The sequence below is a fragment of the Peromyscus eremicus genome, chromosome 13 (assembly GCF_949786415.1).
Source record: "Peromyscus eremicus chromosome 13, PerEre_H2_v1, whole genome shotgun sequence".
Taxonomy (NCBI): Eukaryota; Metazoa; Chordata; class Mammalia; order Rodentia; family Cricetidae; genus Peromyscus; species Peromyscus eremicus.
In genome coordinates, this window is record NC_081429.1 from 3470339 (window position 1) to 3492001 (window position 21663).

Here is a 21663-nt window from a genome sequence, read left to right on the forward strand (position 1 = left end):
ACAGTCCCTATCCCCATAATGGACTGCTCAGGATCACCTGTGTGGTAACACTGTCAGATTCTGTCAGGTAGCTGTGGGCCCCACACAGCTCTCGGAAGACAAACCTGGGCACATGGTGGCTGGCTTCCTCCACCAGGCTGGACCACCTATACTTCTGGGTAGGGTGTGACTATCATGGCTGGGCACAGGCTGACCCAGATCCTGCAGACTCACCTTGATCTTGAACTCCATCTTCTTCTGAATGCTAATCATCTGTTCTGTGCGGCTCATCTTCCGGACACCCTCGTTACATGCCTTCACCACCTGGAAGAAGGAGAACGTGTCGGGCTAGCCTGCCAGGTGTCTCCAGCTACCACTGTGACCAGCATGTCCAGGAGCTGACACTGACTGGCCAGCCTCACGTAGGCTCACATTCTTTCTTCCTCACAGTCTGGAACCAAGTGGGATACCCTGTGGGTTCTGGGGGACAATTTAGGGCCTTGTCCTTGACTTAGAAAGCCAACGTCCCAGACCAAGAGGAGATGGCCTTTCTTATCAGCTAGACTGGAAAAGGAAAGGCTCCTCCAGGTTGACCTCTCACCTACAGGTGGTGCACCCACCTCCCTGGAAGGCAGCCAGGAACCAACAAGTCAATAATGCTGCCTTTCCCTAGACTTCTGGGCCTCCATCTTCAGATGCAGACCCTGAAATGGCTCCCGGGGACTAGGGCAGAGCCTGGCCTGAGGCAGGTGCTTGGTCAGCATCTGTGAAAATGTGCAGAGCCCAAAGAAGCGACTACAAGGATATTCCCTGCAGTGCTGCTTAGAGTGAGAAAATCTGTCACCAACTTAAACAGTAATGACCAAAGCATAATATATCCCTGTACCCAGGGGCTCTGAAATCGTTAACATGCACTCAGCTGAAGAGCAGAGGCTGTGCTTTAGACACACACAATCTGTTTTGTAAAGAGCACGGTGGCAGCGTGCGTGTGTGTGTGTGTGTGTGTGTGTGTGTGTGTGTGTGTGTGTGTGTGTGTATGTGTATGTGCATGCAGGCATCTGTTCAGGAGTGCTGGCCAAAGCATGTCGAAAGGGAGTGTGGGTAGTCAGACATTTTTGCGATCTTTATTTTGCTTGTGCTCATTTTCTGAATTTTCTTGTATTTGATCAATTACTTTATGAATGACGAAAAATAAGCCCTTTAAAAGAAAAGTAAACAAGAGAAACAACAGAGTGTCTTTTCATCAACAGGAAAAGAGAGACAAAGGCAGAGAAGGCTTAAAATAGGAAACACACACAGCCTGGCTGACCTCTGGACACCCTCTGGTGCAGGCAGGCCTCTCACAGGTCAGAGGTCCACAGACGCATCCAGAGCATTGCTGCCCATAAGGGCTAGAAGGAACTCATGTGGATCGTTGATATGAGCCAAGTGCCCAAGACAGCACTGGAAGGACACACAGGCTAGAGAAAGCTGCTGATGCCTACACAACCGTCCCTACCACAGGAGTCTTCTCCAAGGACCAGGGATGGGGAGACACTCCTGGGCAGAGCTCTGGGTCTACACCAATATAACCTGGATCCTGGAGGATGGGTTGGAGCAATGGGCTGCAACAGGCCTGGGCTTGCCAGGCAGGTGCCTCCATATCCACCCTGGGCACACTAACAGGGAGTAGTGAAGGGGTAAGGTGGTGTAGAGGGCTCTGATGAAGCCATTGGGTGTGATTTTTCTTCCAGCCCCAGTGACTCTTCATTGCGAACGTCCATCTCAGAATAACTAGAGTGCTAAGAGGACACAGTGACAGAGGACGTAGGGACAGTGGTTCTCTGGGACACACAGGAGGGAGCAACTCACCATTTCTAGCTCCTTGTGGGCATCCAAAGCGGTGCCTTCGCGCTCAGACCTCTCTTCTACTCTCTTCAGAATGTTCTGAGGGCAGGGTGGAGCTTCGTTACTTTATCTCTTCCCACACGCCCTCCCCGCCCGCCCTAGCAGCCCGGATCATCTCTGAAGCACAGTTTCCACAGATGTAACACACAGAACTCTGCACCGGATGGACCACGGGCACCGGATCCTCAGCCAGGTCGGGGACAGATGCCTTGGCCCAGGATGATAATGGGCAGTTGAAGCCTCACAGGACAGGTCCTGGGGGCCTGTAGATACTCTGTGTCAACACAGAGCCCGGTCCATCATGAGCAAAGTGCAGAGGCAGTGTGAAGCAGCGACCCTGGTCGCCCAGGCAGGGCTAAGGGCTAGCTTTGTCCCCAAGTGAGACATGACGTTTACACAGGGCACCGGTATCCTCCCTCCCTCCCTTCTGGGATGGTCACTGGAGACCGAGTCATCGTGGTCCTGAGGCTTTGCTGACTTGGGTCTTTACTATAAATGTCTTTTCTCCAATTCCTCATTTTTTCCCATTCAGTTACATTCACCTTGCCTCTCTCGCCCTCAGGCCAAGTATAACCCTTTCCTCTGTCTACTCCTGCCCTCCTGCTCTCACTCTGTCGAGCCCTGACAAACGTCAACCAGATCAGGTGAGGATGGGACCTGATTTCCCCCTTGCTCCCCCATGTCTCTGTATTCCTTCCCATCATGCTTCTTGAGCTCACGGCAGGCCCTTCTACGATGGATGTTGTTTCCCCAGGACCTTTGGACATTCCGCTTTCTGTACATACAGTGTTCTTTCTTCCAGATGTTGATATGTTGGCTCCTTTAAGCTGAGCCTCAGGTTACATCTTGTCTCTTCCTTGACTCCTCCAATTGGCAGTGCCAGGCACTGTTGACTGGGCTAACTCATCTCTAATCCTCACAGCGATGCCCACTTCCCGGTTATATGTCTACTGATCTTTCCTTCTGGGATAAGAGCTGAGCTCCCATTGCTTGGAGTACCCCAGGACTTGTTTAACAAATGGATTCCCTAAAACACCAGCAGGGAGCTGGAGTGAAGGCCTGGGCAGGGGTGGCCCGCAGGGCCCAGGGCCCTGTTAGGAGTCACACCTGGACCAGCAGCTTGAGTCTTGTGATCCTCTGGAAGGGCAAGATGAGGAAGGAGGAGAAGGGCAGGCCCTTGCATTTGGGGTCCAGCTCCAGCTGTGCGATCAGCTCCCGAAAAGTCGCCTTCTCCTGTCTGAAGATCCAGACACAGGGGACTGTCTCTGAGCTCAGGGCCTGGAGGTGTGAACAGGAGATGCTCCCCCTCCCCACACACAGCCTCCCGGAGGCCAGACAAACCGCAGGCACAAGCTGAGATCTGCCTCCCTCTCCTGCTCCCTCCCCCTCCTCATTATTTTTAATGGAAAATAAACCGTTCATGTGAACGTCAAATAACAATAGTGGTTCCATATGCCGGGCCGTGAAGACTTGGCAAAGCATGATTTGTGTGGGAGGGGTAAGAATCTCATTGTAGCCAAGGTTATGAATCAGACATACAATTAGATGACTTCACCCGGCAGGAAGCCATGGCAAGGTAAACCCACGTAGTGATGCGGCAGCGATGGAGACCGCGCAGGCTCGAGGCACCTGCCAGGGGAGCCTGGGCTATTTTTGACAGGTGGGCTTGGCCACGTGGCACAGTGCTGCTGAAGGCCAGAGACGTACGGCCACGTGGCACAGCGGCCAGAGACGTACTGCAGGGCAGCAGCACCCTGCACCTGCTTCTAGTGGGGCCGGGGGTCTGCACACCCAGGGCAATGGTGACCAGCTACCTGGGAGAGTCTTGCGAACTGCAAGACGGGAACACCTATTCTGCTTGTCTTTTGATCTGAAAAATAGCACTCCGATTCCCTCCACTTTCCAACAGTTACTGGAAAGCACTCAAATGCTGGGATGCTCAAACTTTAAAATGTCCACTTTAACCTTGTGGCTTGATAGAAAAAGCCATCAAAATCCAGACACTGTTTGAACAGAGGACATGCAGCACACAGAAACCGTCCTGACACACCACCTACAACAGAGCCTGGAAGCCATGGGGATCTCTCTGTCACAAATAACTGCTCTAGAAACCTCTCCCTTGGGGCCGGCTGCAGTATTGCTTCTTAGTGGCTGCCACAGAACTGCCACCTTTGACCCCAGAGCTTCCCAACGTAGTACCTGCTGCCATGTGCCAGGCCCAGCTTGCCAGCCCCCTCGGGGAACTTGTGTTGATTTAGCTGTCCTGCTGAGGTCCCTAACCTTGCCTCTGTTCCCAGGGCATTCCAGAGACCCCCATGCCTGTGACTGGGACTGCAAGCCTGGTCTTGCGTCCCCAGGATAGGTGCCTTAAGAGAGAGTCTTTTATTTTTACATGGGTGGGTACCACAAGAAAAGCCCTTCCCCGTGGGGCAAAGGTCATGAAGCAAGGTCATGAAATGGAGACTGGCTCCCAGCTGACAGGCAACACTAGCCTTCCGGCTCACCTTTGCCTTTCACACTACCTCACACCCACATTTCCGATGTTCTGGACCTTGGATCATTCCTGTGGCTACACAGTCTTTCCTACAAGGCTTTACTCCTGGACACAGGTCTAGGGGGCTTCAGCTGACTCTCCTGGGGTACAGGTGGATTCAAGGTTTCCTAGTGATACAATGATGCTCAAGGAACATGCTAGATTTATATACCATCACCAGCCTGGCCAATTCTGACTTAGTGTGCTCCCGGGGAATGCCCAGGCAAGGATGGCTGAGCCCAGGCAAGGTATACTCACAGGAGCTGCTTGTATGTCCTCTCCTGGTAGGTCTGGTTACTGACATATGTGATATAGACTGAGAAGTGGTCGGCTGCGTAGCGGTACACGATGTCGCACACATCCGAGATAACGATATTCTCCTCCATGCGGTGTTCCAGCTCCAGCAAAAACCTGCAAGAGGCAAAGTCTGGGTTGAAGGCACCTGGAAATCAGCTGCCTAAACAAACCAGCACACTCACTGACAAGGTGGGTGGGACTCTGCATACTGGTGGCACATCTGGGCACAGTTGGGAACAGCTGTGTTTTTAGGTGGATGACATCATCAGGAGTATGTGGAGAGGGAGAAGGTACGAGGCTCATTTTTATCTCTTAAGCGTGTACTGATGTAACAGAACGGCAGTCAAGCTGTGCCTCACAACGGTCCCCTGGGTACTGGGAAAGGCAGGGATCGGATGAACCTAGACTGACCCCATGTCCATCATGAATTAAGCCAGCGGCCAACACATGGGGCTTGTACCATGATGTCTCTACTTCTGTATTCTGGAATTTTTCAAATTAAAATTCAAGTTGATAGGTAAAAAGCAAGCTCGAGATCTTACAGGTTGCTCTGGCCTCACTGAGCCATAGTTATTGGATAGGACGGTCACGGGGGTGGGGGTGGGGCACAGATAACAAAGAACAGGCAGATATCCGTGCAAAGGGGTGACTGTAGGAGCATTCGGGCACAGAGTGACCCTCCACTGAAGGGGAGGGCTGCCTCTGCCACACCCTGCTTCATGTGAACGTGGAAAGTTGGCTGCCCAGGTTGCTGGGACGTTGCTCAGTGAGCCCTTCATCCTAATTTCCTCCACAGGAACTCACTTTCTCCTTCACCTGGATCCAACTTCAGGAAACACAGATCTCACATCCTTTCCTGGACTGCTGGATGCCTCATGGGAGAGGAGAGGGAAGGAGCAGTCTGGGCTCCATTGGCACTGGCCTGCAGGGGCATTTAGGCTTGGGCACCTCAGGGTGAGCAGTCGCTCCCAGATGACCTTGGAAATTGTCATGAGACCCCATACAGACTTGCCTGTGGGTTTCATGCCTAAGATTCAGCTTGATATCACTCCAACCAGTTAGGGAGAGTCCTCCAACTCACAGCACCATAAGGATGCACAGGGCTTGGGGGGTTGACAGGAAGAGATGGGTTACAGGGGCGTGTGGGGGATTGGGGAGTGGGTACCACTGGCCACCCTGCTGGAGAAGATGGTGAGCCTTTGTATACTTGTGTGTGTAGGTCAGAGGTCACTCCTCAGGAGCCATCTGCCTAATTTTTTGAGACAATCTCTCATTAGTCTGGAGCTCACCAATTAGGCTAGACTGGCTAGTTGATCAGGCAGACCCAGTGATTTTCCTGTCTCCACATGCCCAGCACTGGAGATACAAGTGTGTCCCACTGCACCTGGTTTTTCATGTGGCTTCTGGGGATCAAACTCAAGTCTTTGTGTTTGCAAGACAAACACTTTACCCAATGAGCCATCTCCCCGGTGCCTAGATGTACAACTTTATCCTATTTCTTTATGTAAAATCCAGAGCATTCAAAACACACCCTGACATGGAGAAGAGATGGAGGAAGTTGGCCCACCAGGACTCACCGCTCACTGACAGCCATGACATCCAGGACATTGGAAAAGAGGATGTGGGCCTCGGATGGATGCAGGATCTTCTTCAGCCGCTCATTCTCCATGAAGTGTGACACCAGCAGGTTCAGGCTCTTATAGTAGGAGGCTTCGGAGGTGACCAGCTCAAACATGGCCTGTGCAGACACAGAAGAGACCTTGTGGTTACTGCTGAGCTAAGAGCTGAGAATGCTCTTCGATGCAGAGGTACCGAGGCCCGCGGTGGCAGATGTGTGGAAGGCGGCAACCCATGCCAGTACAAAGGAGAAAGTCCTCCATTCTTGGGAAACACCTGGTGGCACACTACGGACCCATAATAATATAGAAGGAAAAGCAGTATGAGAGGCTGGTCTTACAACAGAGTAAGTCATCTTTGTCGGCAAAGATGACTCTTGCCCATGGTTATTGGTGTAGAGACAGGCAGGGCAACCATCAGGTGGCAGGACCCTGCCTGCCCCCCACTTTACAGGAAACAGATCAAGATGCCCATCAGGAAGGGTGTGATTTTGGATGACTTTTATACTTTTTTAAAAATTATCTGAAAAATCCTAAATAAGCCTCTATTATTTCTTTTAGCTTCTGATTTTATAATGTAATCAAGAAAACGATTCTCATTTTGAAAAAAAGAAAAAGAAACACAAAATCTACTAAGCCTTCAGGGGCACCTATCAACATCGCTACCGACTTACCAAAGTGATGAACTCGAAACAGCCCCGCAGCAGGCCTGGCTAGCTTGCCTTTAGTGGTTATAAACTCTACCCTGAAACATGGCAGCCACGCCCGCTGTCTGTCCAATCACTCTCCACGGTCTCTTGACCCAGGGCTGGTTCAGACGCCTGAAGGGACAAGGTGACCGGCTGAACTGTTGACCCTTCAAATCTATGCTGACACCCCATTCTCCAGAACCGGCAACTGTGCCCCGGAGTGAAAATGGATCCTGGCAGCTGTGCTTGAATTGAAGGTCTTGAGGTGAGACCATTCCGGAGTCAGGGTGGTTCCTACCCCCAATGCTAGGTGCTGGGTTTTGTTTCTGTCGCTGTGATGAAATATCCCGACAAAAGCAACCTCAAGAAAGATTTAGTCAGCTTACACCTCCAGGTCACAGCACACCACTTTGAGGAAGTTGAGGCAGGAACTTGAAGCAGCTAGTCATCCCCACAGTCAAGAGCAGAGAGAGAATGAATCACATCTCCTTACTCAGCTCATTCTCTCCTCTTTTATACAATCCAGGACCAAAGCTCAGGCTATGGTACCATCAGCTTCTAGTCTGGATCTTCCTAAGTTGATAGAGGATCAAACAACCTCCCACAGACATGCCGACAGGCCAACCTGATCTAGACAGTCCAGGTGATTCTACATGATGTCAGTTGATGATCAGAACTAACCATCATTCTAGACATCTCTCTAAAGGAAAGGAGAGAGGGGGAGCACAGATACATAGAGGATGGAGGTGGGGACCAGGGTGGCACCTGAGTAGCCAGAGACTGGAAGGCTCCTTCCTTGGGGCTGCTGCTTGTCCCTAGAACACATGTGCCTGGGTGGTGGTGACGGAGGTGGGCAATGGGTTTCCCATGCTGTCTCATTTAATCCTTGGGGTCTTTGAGAAGGGATATGTAGAAGCTCCCATTTCACCATAAGAACACAGATGCAAAGTGGTGAACGACACCCTCAAAGTCATGTGACTTGATGATGTGAGAACCAGATTCAATCAGAAGGTTTTCCATGTTCTAGGCTCTGTTACGACTCCTGCTGGGCTGGGTCCCAGCAAGGCACGGTAAACTGGGTGTTTCTAGTTACTTCTTTACTGTGAAGCCCTGCCAACCAGTAAGCATGGTGAGGCCCTTTGAGACAAGGAATATGTTTGTAAGTTGGAGATGCCCTGAAGCAACAATAAGAAAGCCTACAGAGACATCACAGCCACACCAGACCCCAGGTTCCTGGTCAGCACTTGACTTGAGACAGTGCCAAGGTTGAGACGTCATGAGTTGTGGCCCTGGGACCACATGCTGGCTGGGAATTTGTCTTTGGTTTTCATAGCTGCCTGTAGCCAGCTCAGATGAGAAGGCCATATTGGGCTTGAAGTTTTCTGGAAGCTTCTCTGCCACAATCCTCTGTTAAGTTTAACTTCTCAAAAGAATGCCGAGATAACTGAGCACACGTAACTAACCCAACCCACTACAGACAACTGTATCACAGACTGATATTCCCACACAGTAACGCGAGAGGCATGTCTATCAGACGGCATGGCTCTAAGGGACACTGTCAGAGACACCTGAGACTATGCTTGCAAGTGCCCCCCTCACTCTCTGATGACAGCTTTTGTCCCAATGACTATGAGGACCAATGTCTGGGGACAGCTGGGCCTGGCTACGCTGTGGTTGACACCCAGCAGGCCTTGTCCTGAGTCACAGCTGATGCTGGCTGAACCCATTCACTCCCCACTCCCCCTTCTCATCCATTTATAAGTGGTTAGTCATCTGTGAATTTTCCTTGGCCAGGATGTTTATCTTTATTTAGCATGTCACATTATTGGCCACATCAGTGTAGCTGTCTTTCCCTTATCAATCTTGCTTTGACTCACAGCTACTCCAGCCTTTACATGGCTGTACAGGAGAGATGAGGGATCCAGGGATGTGCCTGAGTGGTATAGTTTTTGCCCACCATGTGGAAGGCCCTCTATTTAATGATCCCAGTACAAACAAAACCCAAAACAAAACCTTAAAAGAAATAAGAGATGAGGGGCCCAGGCCCTATGTGCCCCTCACTTAGGCATCTGTTCGGCCATCTGCGCCCCACACTCACTGGGCACTGGCTGCGTCTGGTGTAGCACCAGGCTCTAGTGGTAATTACAGCAGCCCAGATGCAGCTACATCCCAGGGGAGCAGAGAAGGGCAGACTGATGACATCTCTCAGGGAACATCAGGTAGTGAGATGTGCCAGAGTGTGGTTAAAGAATGTATGTAGGCCAGGCAGTGATGGCACAGGCCTTTAATCCCAGCACTTGGGAGGCAGAGGCAGGTGGATCTCTGAGTTTGAGGCCAGCCTGGTCTACAGAGAGAGTTGTAGGACAGCCAGGGCTACACAGAGAAATCCTGTCTTGAAAAACCAAAACACGGGGCTGGAGTGATGGCTCAGAGGTTAAGAGCACTGACTGCTCTTCCAGAGGTCCTGAGTTCAATTCCCAGCAACCACATGGTGGCTCACAACCATCTGTAATGAGATCTAGTGCCCTCTTCTGGCCTGCAGTCATACATGCTGTATACATAATAAATAAATCTTTAAAAAAAAAAAAAGAAAAACCAAAACACATACACAAAACACATACACATATAAACACATACACACACACACACACACATACACACACACACACACAAAGTATATATATGAGCTATCTACCCACCCCCAGGCTCACATGTTGACAGTTGGTCCTCAACTGCTATTTTAGGAGATGGTGGGAACTTCAGGACATGAGGCTTAGCTGGAGAAGTAGGTCACTGGGGGTGGTCACTCCCTGTTTTCTGTCGAGTGTGAGGTGAGCTGCCTTGCTTCAACACAGACATTTCCTGCCATGGTATTCAGCCTGACCCTTAACCCACAGCTGACTATGGGCTAGACCCTCTGAAACTGAGTCCAAAAAAATTCCCCCTCCTCCTTCTTTGAGACAGGGCCTCTCTATGTAGGCCTGGCTGTCCTGGAACTTGCTATGTAGATCAGGCTGGCATTGAACTCACAGATATCTGACTGCCTCTGCCTCCCAAGTGCTGGGATTAAAGGTGTGCACCCCTATGCTGGATTCTTTACTTCTTCTCAGCTAGCCCATCACATTAAAGAAAAAGTGATGTGTGTGTGTGTGTGTGTGTGTGTGTGTGTGTTCATGTGAATGTGTATATGAGTAGCTGAGAGTGTAAGTATGTGGTTGTGTGAATGAGTGTATATATATATATATATATATATATATATATATATATATATATGTGTGTGTGTGTGTGTGTGTTTGTGAGTCTGTATAGTGTGTGTATGTGTGGAGAGAGAGAGAGAGTACAGAACTTCTTTGCAGCTGTTGCTACAGTTCGTGAATTAGTACCACGGCAGCTTCCCTTTTGTTAGCCTGGCTGCTGGATGGTATCCTCAGAGAACACCCAATTAGACTGACCCAAATTTTATGAATCACAGCTTGGTCCCCCAGTAGTGCTCTTAGATCTCCACTCTTCCATTTGTTAGCTGCCAGGAACCATGAGACTCACAGGACGCCCTGCCTGGACCCTTTGTGCAGGCTAAGAGCTGACTGATGCTGCTGTTTCCTGGAAGGCGGGTCCAGCTGGCTCTGCCACTGGTGAAGACTGTGACAGGTCTGCTTGTGTGGGCAGATGGGCTGCGACAGTACATTGGCCTTGGGTGGTCAGTGGTAACTGTTAATCTACTAAAGGAGAACGGCAGCTTGGACTCCTTGGGCGGCGGCCGTGAGCAGTGACCGTCAGGAGTAAAGCATAGCCTGGGACCCAGCCTGCCACAGAACGTGGACAAACAACCGGGGCATGACTGCCCACAATCTGGGCACTGCTTTATCTAAGGGTAGAAAAGCACTCTGGGTCTGTCCCAGGAGGTGAAGTTGGGGCTGAGTGGCAAAGAGTGACAAGAAAGCTCCATTCCCGGGGATGTCAATGCCCATTCAGAGCAACACTGGGCACACAGGGAAGGAGGGGGTAGGATGTTGGTGAGGGAGGCTCAGAACATGGGAAGGTGGTGACTCTCCATGAGTTATGGTCCCTACTGAAGGGATTCAGCGAGGCCATAAGGTTCCTGGAAAGGGTGAGGGAGGTGTGTACCTGCTCTGGAGTGCGCGCGCATGCGCAGGCACGCACGCACGCACGCACGCACGCACACACACACCCCAGCTTCCCCTGCCAGGCTGTGAGAAGTAGCCATGTCTTGTGTCTTCTGTAGTGTGTCCCCTGCCCCCAGCATAAATTTAGCTTTCTCTTTGTATAACAGCTTTGTCCCCCAGAGAAAGGAGATGCTGAGTCAGCACCACACCCCTCAGGACACCTGTGGACATGCTCAGAGCCCACTTGTCTCAGGGAGGGGGGGGGCATCAGGACTGGGGCCAGAGGCCAAGTGTGATGGTTAACGTCATCAACCTAACAGGATCTAGAATTGCCTAGGAGACAAGTCTGTGGACACGTCTGTGACAAAACTTCTAACTTGGGTTGATTGAACTGGAAGATCCATCCTAACATGGATAGCGTTACTCCATGGGTTGGAGCTCTGGACTGAATAAAAGGGTGAGAAGCAGTCTGAACACCAGCATCCATCTTTCTCTGCCTCCTGACTGTGGCCAGCCGCCTTATTCTCCTGCCACCTTGCCTTCCCCAAAATATGAACTATTTATTTTCACACTGTGATCCAATTAAACTCTTTTGGTTGTCTTTTGAGACAGGGTTTCTCTGTGTAGTTTTGGTGTCTGTCCTGGAACTCACTCTGTAGACCAGGCTGTTCTTGAACTCACAGAGATTTGCCTGCCTCTGCCTCCTGAGTGGTGGGATTAAAGGTGTGAGCCACCACTGCCCGGCTAACTCTTCTTACATTGCTTTTAGTGGGTGTTTTATCACAGCAAGGAGACCCCACACACACTAATGCAGTGTGGCTGCAGTCCTGCCCATGGGACTGCATGTGGCCTCGGGACTGGCTGGGTGTAGGTGAGGTACGGGGACTGCCCTGATTAAGCAGTTTCCGAACCAGAGGATCCCCTGACCATCACCCGGGGTTATGAGGAAGAGTCAGAGAGACTTAGATAACGAGGAAGAAGCAGGAGAGGCAGATGGAAGAACAGAGCCTTGACCTTAGACACTTGTGGTGGCTATTCTCGGGGGTCTACTTGACTACATCTGCAACGAACTAAAACCCAAATGGCTGGACACTGTGAGGGAATTTTTATTAATTAAAGTGGGAAGACCCACTTCTAAACTGGATCTTTGAGGTGGGAAGGAACACCTTTAATCCAGATCTTTTGAAGTGGGAAGATCCACCTTTAATCTGGGCCACATCTGCTGGCAGCTACATAAAGGATATAAAGGAAGAAAGCTGACGTCCTTTGCCTGCTGTTCTCACTCCCAGCTAACAAGTCCATTCCTTCCCTGGCATTAGAGCCTACTTCTTCGGGATTCCAGCAGACACTGAAGACCAGCTGAGACAGTCAGCCTTGTGGACTGAGCAGCCATTGGATTCTTGGACCTTCCATTGGTAGACAGTCACTGTTGGACTAGCTGGACCTGTGAACCATTCTAATAAATATTTATCCACTTGTCCTGTCAGACAGGGTCCTAGCTGCCTCGCGGCCCTCCATGTCTGCTCCTACTCTCCCGCCTGCCAGATCTGTGTGTCCTGCTTTGTCAGCAGACTCAGGGTTGAACCATTTCTCTATAGCTGTCTACTTTGATTGACGTCCTAAAACTCAGACTCTGTTCTTCGTCTAGACTTGGATGTCAGGTTGGCTCCGCAAACTCCCTGAATCTTTGATGCTCAAATCTTCAGGGTTACCTTGGTGGCACTCAGCACCAGGGGCCTACAGATCAGGGACTGAAGACAGATGTCCTTTGCCTGCCCTTCCACCTGGCCTCAGGGTCTGGGAAGTCCCTTTATATCCTCTCAGTGGAGGGTTGGGCTCTCTCACACAATGGATCATCTCAGGGGTCTGGGCTGAGTCCTCACAGAGCCCTAAAGGGAGAACAGACTGTGTTTCCTCATTGGCGATAGATCGAACCACATCCCTCTCTGTCTTAGGGTTTCTATTGCTGTGATAAAACACCATGACCAAAAACACCTTGGGGAGGAAATGTTTATTCCACTTCCATCTCACAGCCCATCATTAAAGGAAGTCAGGGCAGAAACTCAAGCAGGAACATACAGGCAGAAGATTTCTTATGGTTGTGAGGCTGGAGGTCCAAGGTCAACATGCTGCTGCCTGGGAAGGGCCAAGGGCATGCACACATGCACCAGAGAAGAGAAGTCTGATTCATTCATAAGGCAGAATCCCCCTCTGTTGATAATGAAACCATTTCCATCATAACAACAGAGCCCTCAAGGCCTATCCCCCTTTAAAAACTCCTCTCAACACTTTACCTTGGGGACTAAGTTTCTAGCCCCTGAACTTAGCTGCTCCAATACTGAAGCTCCGACCGTGGCTTTGCTGTTAGCCCATTTGCCTATGTCTGGAGGAGGGTGCAGAACCACATGAGCCACAACGTCAGAGGCCTTGGGGGTGTCCTTAAGCTTTGGGGTTCCTTAGAGACTGTGGGAACCTTACCCATCGATACCATTATCCAGTCTCCATGTCTTCAGTGTACCATCAGGGATTACAGTGGCCTCTGAAGACTGCCAAGGACCAGTCTGACTTCAGGTGCCGAGCACTCAGCTCCCCAGACACTCTGAGGGCCTAAGGGTCAGGGCAGTGGCTCAGGTGAGCGGGCGTATAGGGACAATCCCACAGCCACTCTCAGCAAGGTGTCACGGGAGCAGAGGAGTCCCTCTACTCCTGTGACGTCTGCTTTCTTCTCTGGTCCTCAAAGCAGCCACATTAGGGGGGCACACCCCACTTCGTCAGACATTCCTTGTCTCTAGGGTGATCGGCCTGCAGAGTCAGAGCTTGTGATTGGCACATGCCACAGGCTTGAGAGTGTACATAAGGGTCTGAAAAGCTGCCTCTAGCCAAGCAGAACCTCTGAGCAGGAGTAAGGTGTTAAGGTGAGTCCAGGCTCATGACTGAGCCCCGTGGCTGAAATCTTGTGGGCATGTGGAATGCCAGCAGAGCTGGGCCCGCCAGAGGCACTGTTGACAGCTGCCTGGGTACAGTGCCTGACAGAGAGCGACAACTTCTTCCCATGCAGCCACTGTGTCATGCAGGAGCTGAGGTTCAGAGGTTCCCTGGTCCAGAACACAAACCCAACCCTTGAAAAGTGTCCCATGTCACAAAGCCACTGACAGAGTATCTGTAAGACGACCTGGCTAACAGAATGGCTTGCACAAGCTTTCATGCTGTAGCGGGACCATGAAAAGGCCTGGCTGTCAGAAGTGTGCAGACAGAAGCTGTAAGAAGCAGCCATTTTCCACCCCACTCACAAGCCAGGAGAAGCAGAGAGGTAACGCGCCCACAGGGACGAGGAGCTGGAGCACTCACACATGGCTGGAGTCGGGGAGCAAGGGCTGTATTGTCCACAGACTTTAAGACGCCTCACCTGCAACCAGGAATTCCACATAGCGACCATGATGCCCTCATTCCTGAGACGAGCACACATTCTATTTCTTATATAAGGGATGGCTTTGATACGTATCAAATCCAAGCGCAGGGACCGGATACACTATGGGACAGCCACACACTAAGCCCCATAAATCTGGGGTGCGAAGAATAGATATGGAGAGATGTGATAAATAGTCTACCGTTTACCCAGCAACCCTGTCTCCCTCCCTCCTCTTTTTCTTCCACTTTCAGGAGAACAGGAGCACCTCAGGGACAGGGGTAAGAGGTACTTTATTTTTTTTTTTTGAGATCTTATTTTTAGTTCATGTGTTATGAGTGTTTGCCTGAAAATATGTCTGTGCAGCACCTGCCTGCAATGCTTGTGGAGGCCAGAAGAGGACGTCAGATGCCCTTGGACTGGAGCTACATGTGGTTGTGAGCCATCACACAGGTGCTGGGAATTGAACCTGGGTCCTCTGTAAGAGTGGCACTGTTCTTTGTTTGTTTGTTTTTCAAGACAGGGTTTCTCTGTGTAGTTTTGGTGCCTGTCCTGGATCTCACTCTATAGACCAGGCTGGCCTTGAACTCACAGAGATCTGCCTCCCGAGTGCGCCACCACTGCCTGGTAAGTGGCACTGTTCTTAGCCGATGAGCCATCTCTCCAGCCCAGAGATATTTTTGCCATTCTGGGCTCTGTATCAGGTGTGCAAACTATCACTTCTGCTTCTTTACTGGAGCTGTCTATGCTTGCTTTCTACAGCGAACAGACCAGAAATGTGATGTGTTAGGTGATAGCTACTGGTCACCTCAGAGCAAGGGGCCAAACTTTCTGTCCCTTGCTATTTACTTAGGACTTATTTGTAGCGTTGTTAGGGTTTTCTTGATTCAGGGATCTGATAAGATGACGTCACAGCTAAGAATACTTGCTGCTCTTGCAGAGGAATGGAATTCAGTTTCTGACATCCACATCTGGCAGCTCACAACTGCTTGTAACTTTAGGTCTGGCATATCTGATGCCCTCTTCTGTCCTCCAAGGTGCACACACACACACAGACATACACACACTCGCACACGTACACCACATAATTAAAAAACAAACAAGTCTTTAAAAAATCCAAATGAGTGGGGCAGTGGAGACGCACGCCTTTAATCCCAATACTTGGGAGGCAGAGGCAGAGGCAGGTGGATCTCTGTGAGTTCGAGGCCAGCCTGGTCTACAGAGTGAGTTCCAGGACATGCTCCAAAACTACACAGAGAAATCCTGTCTCAAAAAAAAAAATAAAATAAAATAAAAAATAAAAAAAAATCCAAATGATTCAATTGGGGTTGGAACATAACCTAATAATCATAATTTAAGTGTTTGTGGTACTAAGGATCCAACTCAATGCCTCTCATGTCCTAGGCAAGTGCTTTATCACTGAGCTACACATAGTCAGTAATCCAAGTTTTTGTCTGCCATATAACAATATGAAGCAGTTTCCTTCTAAAATAGTTATAATTGTTTGTGGGGGTGGGGGTGGAAATGTCTGCTCTAAGGTATGAAAAGAAAGGTAAAACAATAAGTTACAAGTCTTATTTCAGTGCCTCAGCAGACTCAGACTGTGGCTGACTGGAGGGGCCCCTCCCATCTCCAGAAGAATGCGGCCCATTCCTGTCTGGGCACGCTGGGTCTTTCAGCCAATCCCACTGCCAGCCTGCAGGCCACTCCACCTGTACTTCCTGTCTCTGGTCCTCTGGGGATGCTCAGAACACCACTACCTGGTCATGTCCCCAGGTCTATCTAGCCTGCCCCCTAGATCAAAGAAGTCCCTTTGCAGAGACAGGGTCCTGAACAGAGTTGGAACACAGGTCACCACAGCCAAGGCAACAGCCCCGGCACCTCTGGCTTCTTGGTTTCTCTCCATGCCAAGTTGCAGGCACGCACTGTCGAGCAGGTTGAGGTTTTGCTGGGTGGAGAGCCCCACCCTCCCTGTCCATTCCTCCTCCCTGATCCGTAGTCTCCTTCCATCCCTTCCTGCCACCTTCTAGCAAAGCTCCGGGCCCTCCCTGTTGAGACACCCTATACATTTTTTTCTTTTGAAGCTCAAGGACAGTTTTATTTGAGTTTAAAGGGCAACAAACTGTAAGTCTCCGAAGGTATTGTAAGAAAAAAGATGGAAGAAAAAAAGGGGGTTGGGAGGGGAGGGGGCGGAGCCACGCCATTTCAGTTATGTTAGCATGAGGCTTACTAACATAACAGGAAGTTACATGGTGGCAAGGGGGCTATAAAGAATGAGTGAGAAAGCCTGGAGCACCAGGAGATGTACACGGAGGCTCCAGGCAAAGAAAGTGGCAGAGAAGCAAACGGCAGTTATGTCTTCTGAGTCAGGGCTCAGAATGATGGACAGACCCAGCTGAACCTCACAGCAGCTCAGAGCCACCTCCTCCAGACACCTTTTATACATGGCTTCCTCCTGGCCTTTTAATCTGAATCAGTTCTAATTTTTTTTTTTTCAAACTGCCCTGCTTTTAAACAGTGACTCAAAAACCAAGGACTTCCGAGCAAGCTAGCAAATAAAATTCAGTGGAGAAATCCTCCGGCAGTAGCGCTTCCTTCCCACCTGCAGCCTCTACTGCACACACCTTTGTTTCAGATCCTGATTCTTGTAGGTGCAAGTCAGACTCAGGCTTACCCAAGGTTGTCGTGGGGATGAAGGGGTCATGGACACTCGCCACTTCCATAGCTAAGGAACCAGGGATACTCTGGTTACACGCTGGCTTGGTGGGACCCAGAGGCTGCCTGTCTTTCTTCTCAGCAATATGGACTGAAAAAGAGGTCTCGGGGCTGGAGAGATGGCGTAGCAGTTAATAGTGCTTACTAGGAAATTATGAGGACCTGAGCTGGAATCCCAGTATCCACGTAAAAACACATCTTTGCTACTGATTCAAAAAATAAAACCTGAACATCTCAGGGTCCATTGTCAAAATAGAAAGCACACATTAAGATCTTTAAAATCAATCTGTAAAGCCAGGCCCTAAACACTCAGAGCAGGACACATGGAAGCCTCTGTGTGTGTGTGTGTGTGTGTGTGTGTGTGTGTGTGTGTGTGTGTGTGATTTGCTGCTGAACATAGCCAGTGCATATCAGCTTGGTTTCATTGATTTTTAAATATATCATTCTGATCCATGGGAAATTGCAAAAATGTATAAAAGAAGTATTTTCTTTTCTTTCTCTCTCTCTCTTTCTTTCTTTCTTTTTGTTTTTTTTTTTTTTTTTTTTTTTGTTTTTTTTTTTTTTTGTTTTTTTGAGACAGGGTTTCTCTGTGTAGCTTTGGAGCCTGTCCTGGAACTCACTCTGTAGACCAGGCTGGCCTCGAACTCAGAGATCCACCTGGCTCTGCCTCCCGAGTGCTGGGATTAAAGGCGTGCACCACCACCGCCTGGCTGTATTTTCTTTTTTAAATTACATTTTACTAATTTGTGTGTGGGTTTGTGTATGTCGCACATGCGTGTGGCAGTCAGAGGATGACTTCTGAAGTTGGTCCTCTCCTTCTCCCACGTGGATCCAGGGGGTGGAACTCAGGTCCTCAGTCTTGGTAGCAAGCACCTTCACCCGCTGAGCCGTCTCAGCGGTCAGTCCGCTATAGATGTGATGCTCTGCTCTTTGGAAAACAGTGTATGCTGTGACTGTTTACCTACCTAATTCTTTGAAAACCTGCTTTTAACTCTCTCTCCCTCTCTCTCTCTCTCTCTCTCTCTCTCTCTCTCTCTCTCTCTCTCTCTCTCAGTTGAGGACTATGCAAGTCCTCTACCACTGACCAGCACCCTGGCTGTTGAAAACACACTTTTAATTATCTGTAGCTCAATCTTACTAAACAATTTCTTCATCATTGAGCATTTAGGCTCCTTCCCTGACTCTTATAATTTCTATGGGGCTAGACATCCTAATAAATAGACACTGTGCACACACCTGGTTATTCTACGATATAGAGTTCCAGACTGAGAAAGACTGGGAACCATGCAAATATATTCTTTCTTGGGCTTGGTACAAATATTACCATGTCCTTATCGACTGTGTTGGCAGTACTCACGTAAGTATTCTCCCAAACTAGGTTTTAAGTGTAAATAAAAAAGCTGGGGCTGGGGGTGTAGCTTAGGTGGCAGAGGGCTTGCCTGGCATGCATGAAGTCCTGGGTTTAACCCCCAGCATTCTGTAACTGCCTGGGGTGGTAGAAGCCTGTAACCCCAGCATCTAAGAAGTGGAGGCAGAAGGAAACGAAAGTCAAGGTCATCCTCTGCCATTCTGAAGTGTGGAAGACAGAACACTGATGCCGCATTGGTTTGGATGTCTTGATTATCAGTGAATTTGACTTTACTTCTTTCATTTCCTTAGTGGACACTTGTAGTTCTTTTAAAAATTGTGTGTGTGTGTGTGTGTGTGTGTTTGTGTTTGTGTCTGTGTGTATATGCACATGTGTGTAGGTACCCACAGAGGCCAGAGACACGAGATGCCCCTGGAGCTGGAGTTACAGGCAGTTGTGAGCCATCTGATATGAATCCTGAGAACCAAACTCAGGTCCTCTGCAAGGGGAATGCCCACTCTTAACCACTGAGCCATCTCTCCAGCCCCTGTTCTTCTATGTGAACAACTTGGACCATTTTTCTCTGAGTGGTTCGTCTTATCACTGTTGATAGAGCTCCATAGCTGACTGGAATCCGAGTTCCCCAGCACGTATGAAAATAGGACATTTTTGCATTCATCTCACATCCATCCTTTGGTTTAAGACAGGGTCTCTCAATGGCCTGGAACTCTATTAGGCTAGCTTGACCAAGGGCTTCCAGGGATCCACTTGTCTCGGCCTCCCCTCTCACTGTTGCTGGTATGACGGCCACACCACCATGCCTGGCCTTTCACGTGGGGTCTGGGGACCCGAAGTCAGGTTCTCACACTTGAGAAGTAAGTATGCTACTCAATGAACCATCGCTCCAGGCCTCCACCATCATTTAATAGTAGAGCATGGGGCATTGTGAGTGCTCCCCAAACACAGCTCAGGTACCCTGGTTCACAGGACCATCAATGTAGCATCCTCACCACTGTCAGTGAAATAGAGACACTGAAAAGCCAGCCCAGACTCACTATGTAACCATGGTTGGCCTTGAACTGGAGACTCTCTTGCCTCAGAATCCTGAATGCTGGGATTACAGATGTGCATTGCCACACCTGGCTCAATTTGAAGTTTCTACAACATTTACATTTTATTTTCTTGTTTTACTGTAACAGAGAGAGACTATGTAGTGAGATTCTATGACTTGTATAACTTCAATAGATATTAACAATAGACATAAATTTTCCTTTTTTAAAATGAAAGTATTTGATATGTATGGGTATTTTGATTGCATGTATGTCTGTGCAATACGTGTATGCCTGATACCAGGGGACACCAGAAGATTGTGTTGGATCCCCTGGAATTGGGATTACTGATTGCTGTGCATTGCCATGCAGGTGCTAAGAACTGAACTCAGGTCCCCTAGAATGGGAAGCCAGTGCTCTTAACTGTTGAGCCATTTTTGGTGGTATTTATGGTTCCTGGAAATAAACACCACTTCTCTTTAGAGCAGAAATAGGAGTCTCAGGTTGGGCAGATGACTCAGTTGGTAAAGGTCCTTGCTGCATAAGCCTGATGACCTGAGTTTGATCCCTGGAACCCTTATGGAGGAGGAAGGAAGAACTAACGCTACCAAGTTGTCCTTTGACCTCCATGTGACTCAGTGGCACGCACAGCCATACACATATCGTGTATGCACATCCACACAACAATAATAAATAAATTTGAAACTATGTTTTAAAGAAAAGGTCCATGAGTCTCCAGCAATCCTCCTGCCTCAGCCTCTTGAGTGTTGGGATTACAAGCACAAGCCACCACACTGGCTCTAAAGATTTTGAATGAGGTGGCTTACATCCTCTTTCACCGCACTGTCTTTGGAGTATGATGAGTGTTTGACACAGACTACCCTATGATTCTTCTTCAGGCCCCTGTGTCCCTGCTGTCTCTCGCCTACAGTACTGCTGTGGGATGTTCTGTATGGCAAATGTGTTGCTAATTAGTCAATAAATAAAACACTGATTGGCCATTGGCTAGGCAGGAAGTATAGGCGGGACAAGGAGGAGAATAAAGCTGGGAAGTGGAAGGCTGAGTCAGAGACACTGCCAGCCGCCACGATGACAAACAGCATGTGAAGATGCCGGTAAGCCACAAGCCACGTGACAAGGTATAGATTTATAGAAATGGATTAATTTAAGCTGTAAGAACAGTTAGCAAGAAGCCTGCCACGGCCATACAGTTTGTAAGTAATATAAGTCTCTGTGTTTATTTGGTTGGGTCTGACAGCTGTGGGACTGGCAGGTGAGAGAGATTTGTCCTGACTGTGGGCCAGGCAGGAAAACTCTAGCTACACAGTACAGCATGTGTGTGGCAATCTACTGGACCCTGGGGCCCCACTCATCAGGGCTCCACTCCCTGAAGTGATCCTCTCCCCCTCTTCAGACACCACCCAAATGACTAGGAAGAAACACATAAGCAGGCTGAAGATTTTCTAAAAGAGGAAGAGAGGATTTTCATGAAGGAAGACAGCTGTAGCAGGGGGAGAAGCCCAGGGACTAGGAAGGGGCACCTGCTTGATCTTGAACTTGGAAATTCTCATGATCCGTGCAGAGCAACAGCATGAGCCAGAAGAACCCGGCCATGGCTCGTGTCCCCCTGAGGCCCACACAAGGCCTGGCTCTGTTTGGGATGTGCTTGGGCTGCAGAGAAGGTGCCCTCATGCATGAGTGCTGCTTTTCTCTTGGGAATAGGGAAGCTATTGGGGGGTTCTGTACCCTTTTCTCTCTTCGTACATGCTCGGTTGCCTTCGGCTTCCCACTGTGAGGTGAAGCAGCATGGGCCCCCATCAGATGCAGCTCATTTGAACCTCCTAGTTCCCAGAAGCTCAAGTGGAACACACATCTTTATCAATGACCCAGTCTCTGTACTAGTGTGGCAACAGAGGTCGATCTAGAGAGTGGCGTTGTACGGACAAGCCAGTGTCACACAGCTAAGAGGTGGCAGTGAAGAATCAAAAGGTCGGTGGGGGACAGCACAGGAGAGAGTAAT

General features: G+C 49.5%; 1 protein-coding gene across 1 annotated transcript in view; it reads right to left on the minus strand.

Annotated features, from left to right (window-relative positions):
- Positions 1-21663, minus strand: part of Ngef (neuronal guanine nucleotide exchange factor) — a 35081-nt gene that overhangs the window by 3445 nt on the left and 9973 nt on the right. Inside the window, exons 4-8 of the mRNA XM_059278722.1 lie at positions 6274-6434; positions 4658-4810; positions 2974-3103; positions 1831-1905; positions 195-303 (exon numbers count right to left, since the gene is read on the minus strand). Coding sequence (XP_059134705.1) covers positions 195-303; positions 1831-1905; positions 2974-3103; positions 4658-4810; positions 6274-6434 — 628 coding nt within the window. The remainder of the gene's footprint in view (positions 1-194; positions 304-1830; positions 1906-2973; positions 3104-4657; positions 4811-6273; positions 6435-21663) is intronic.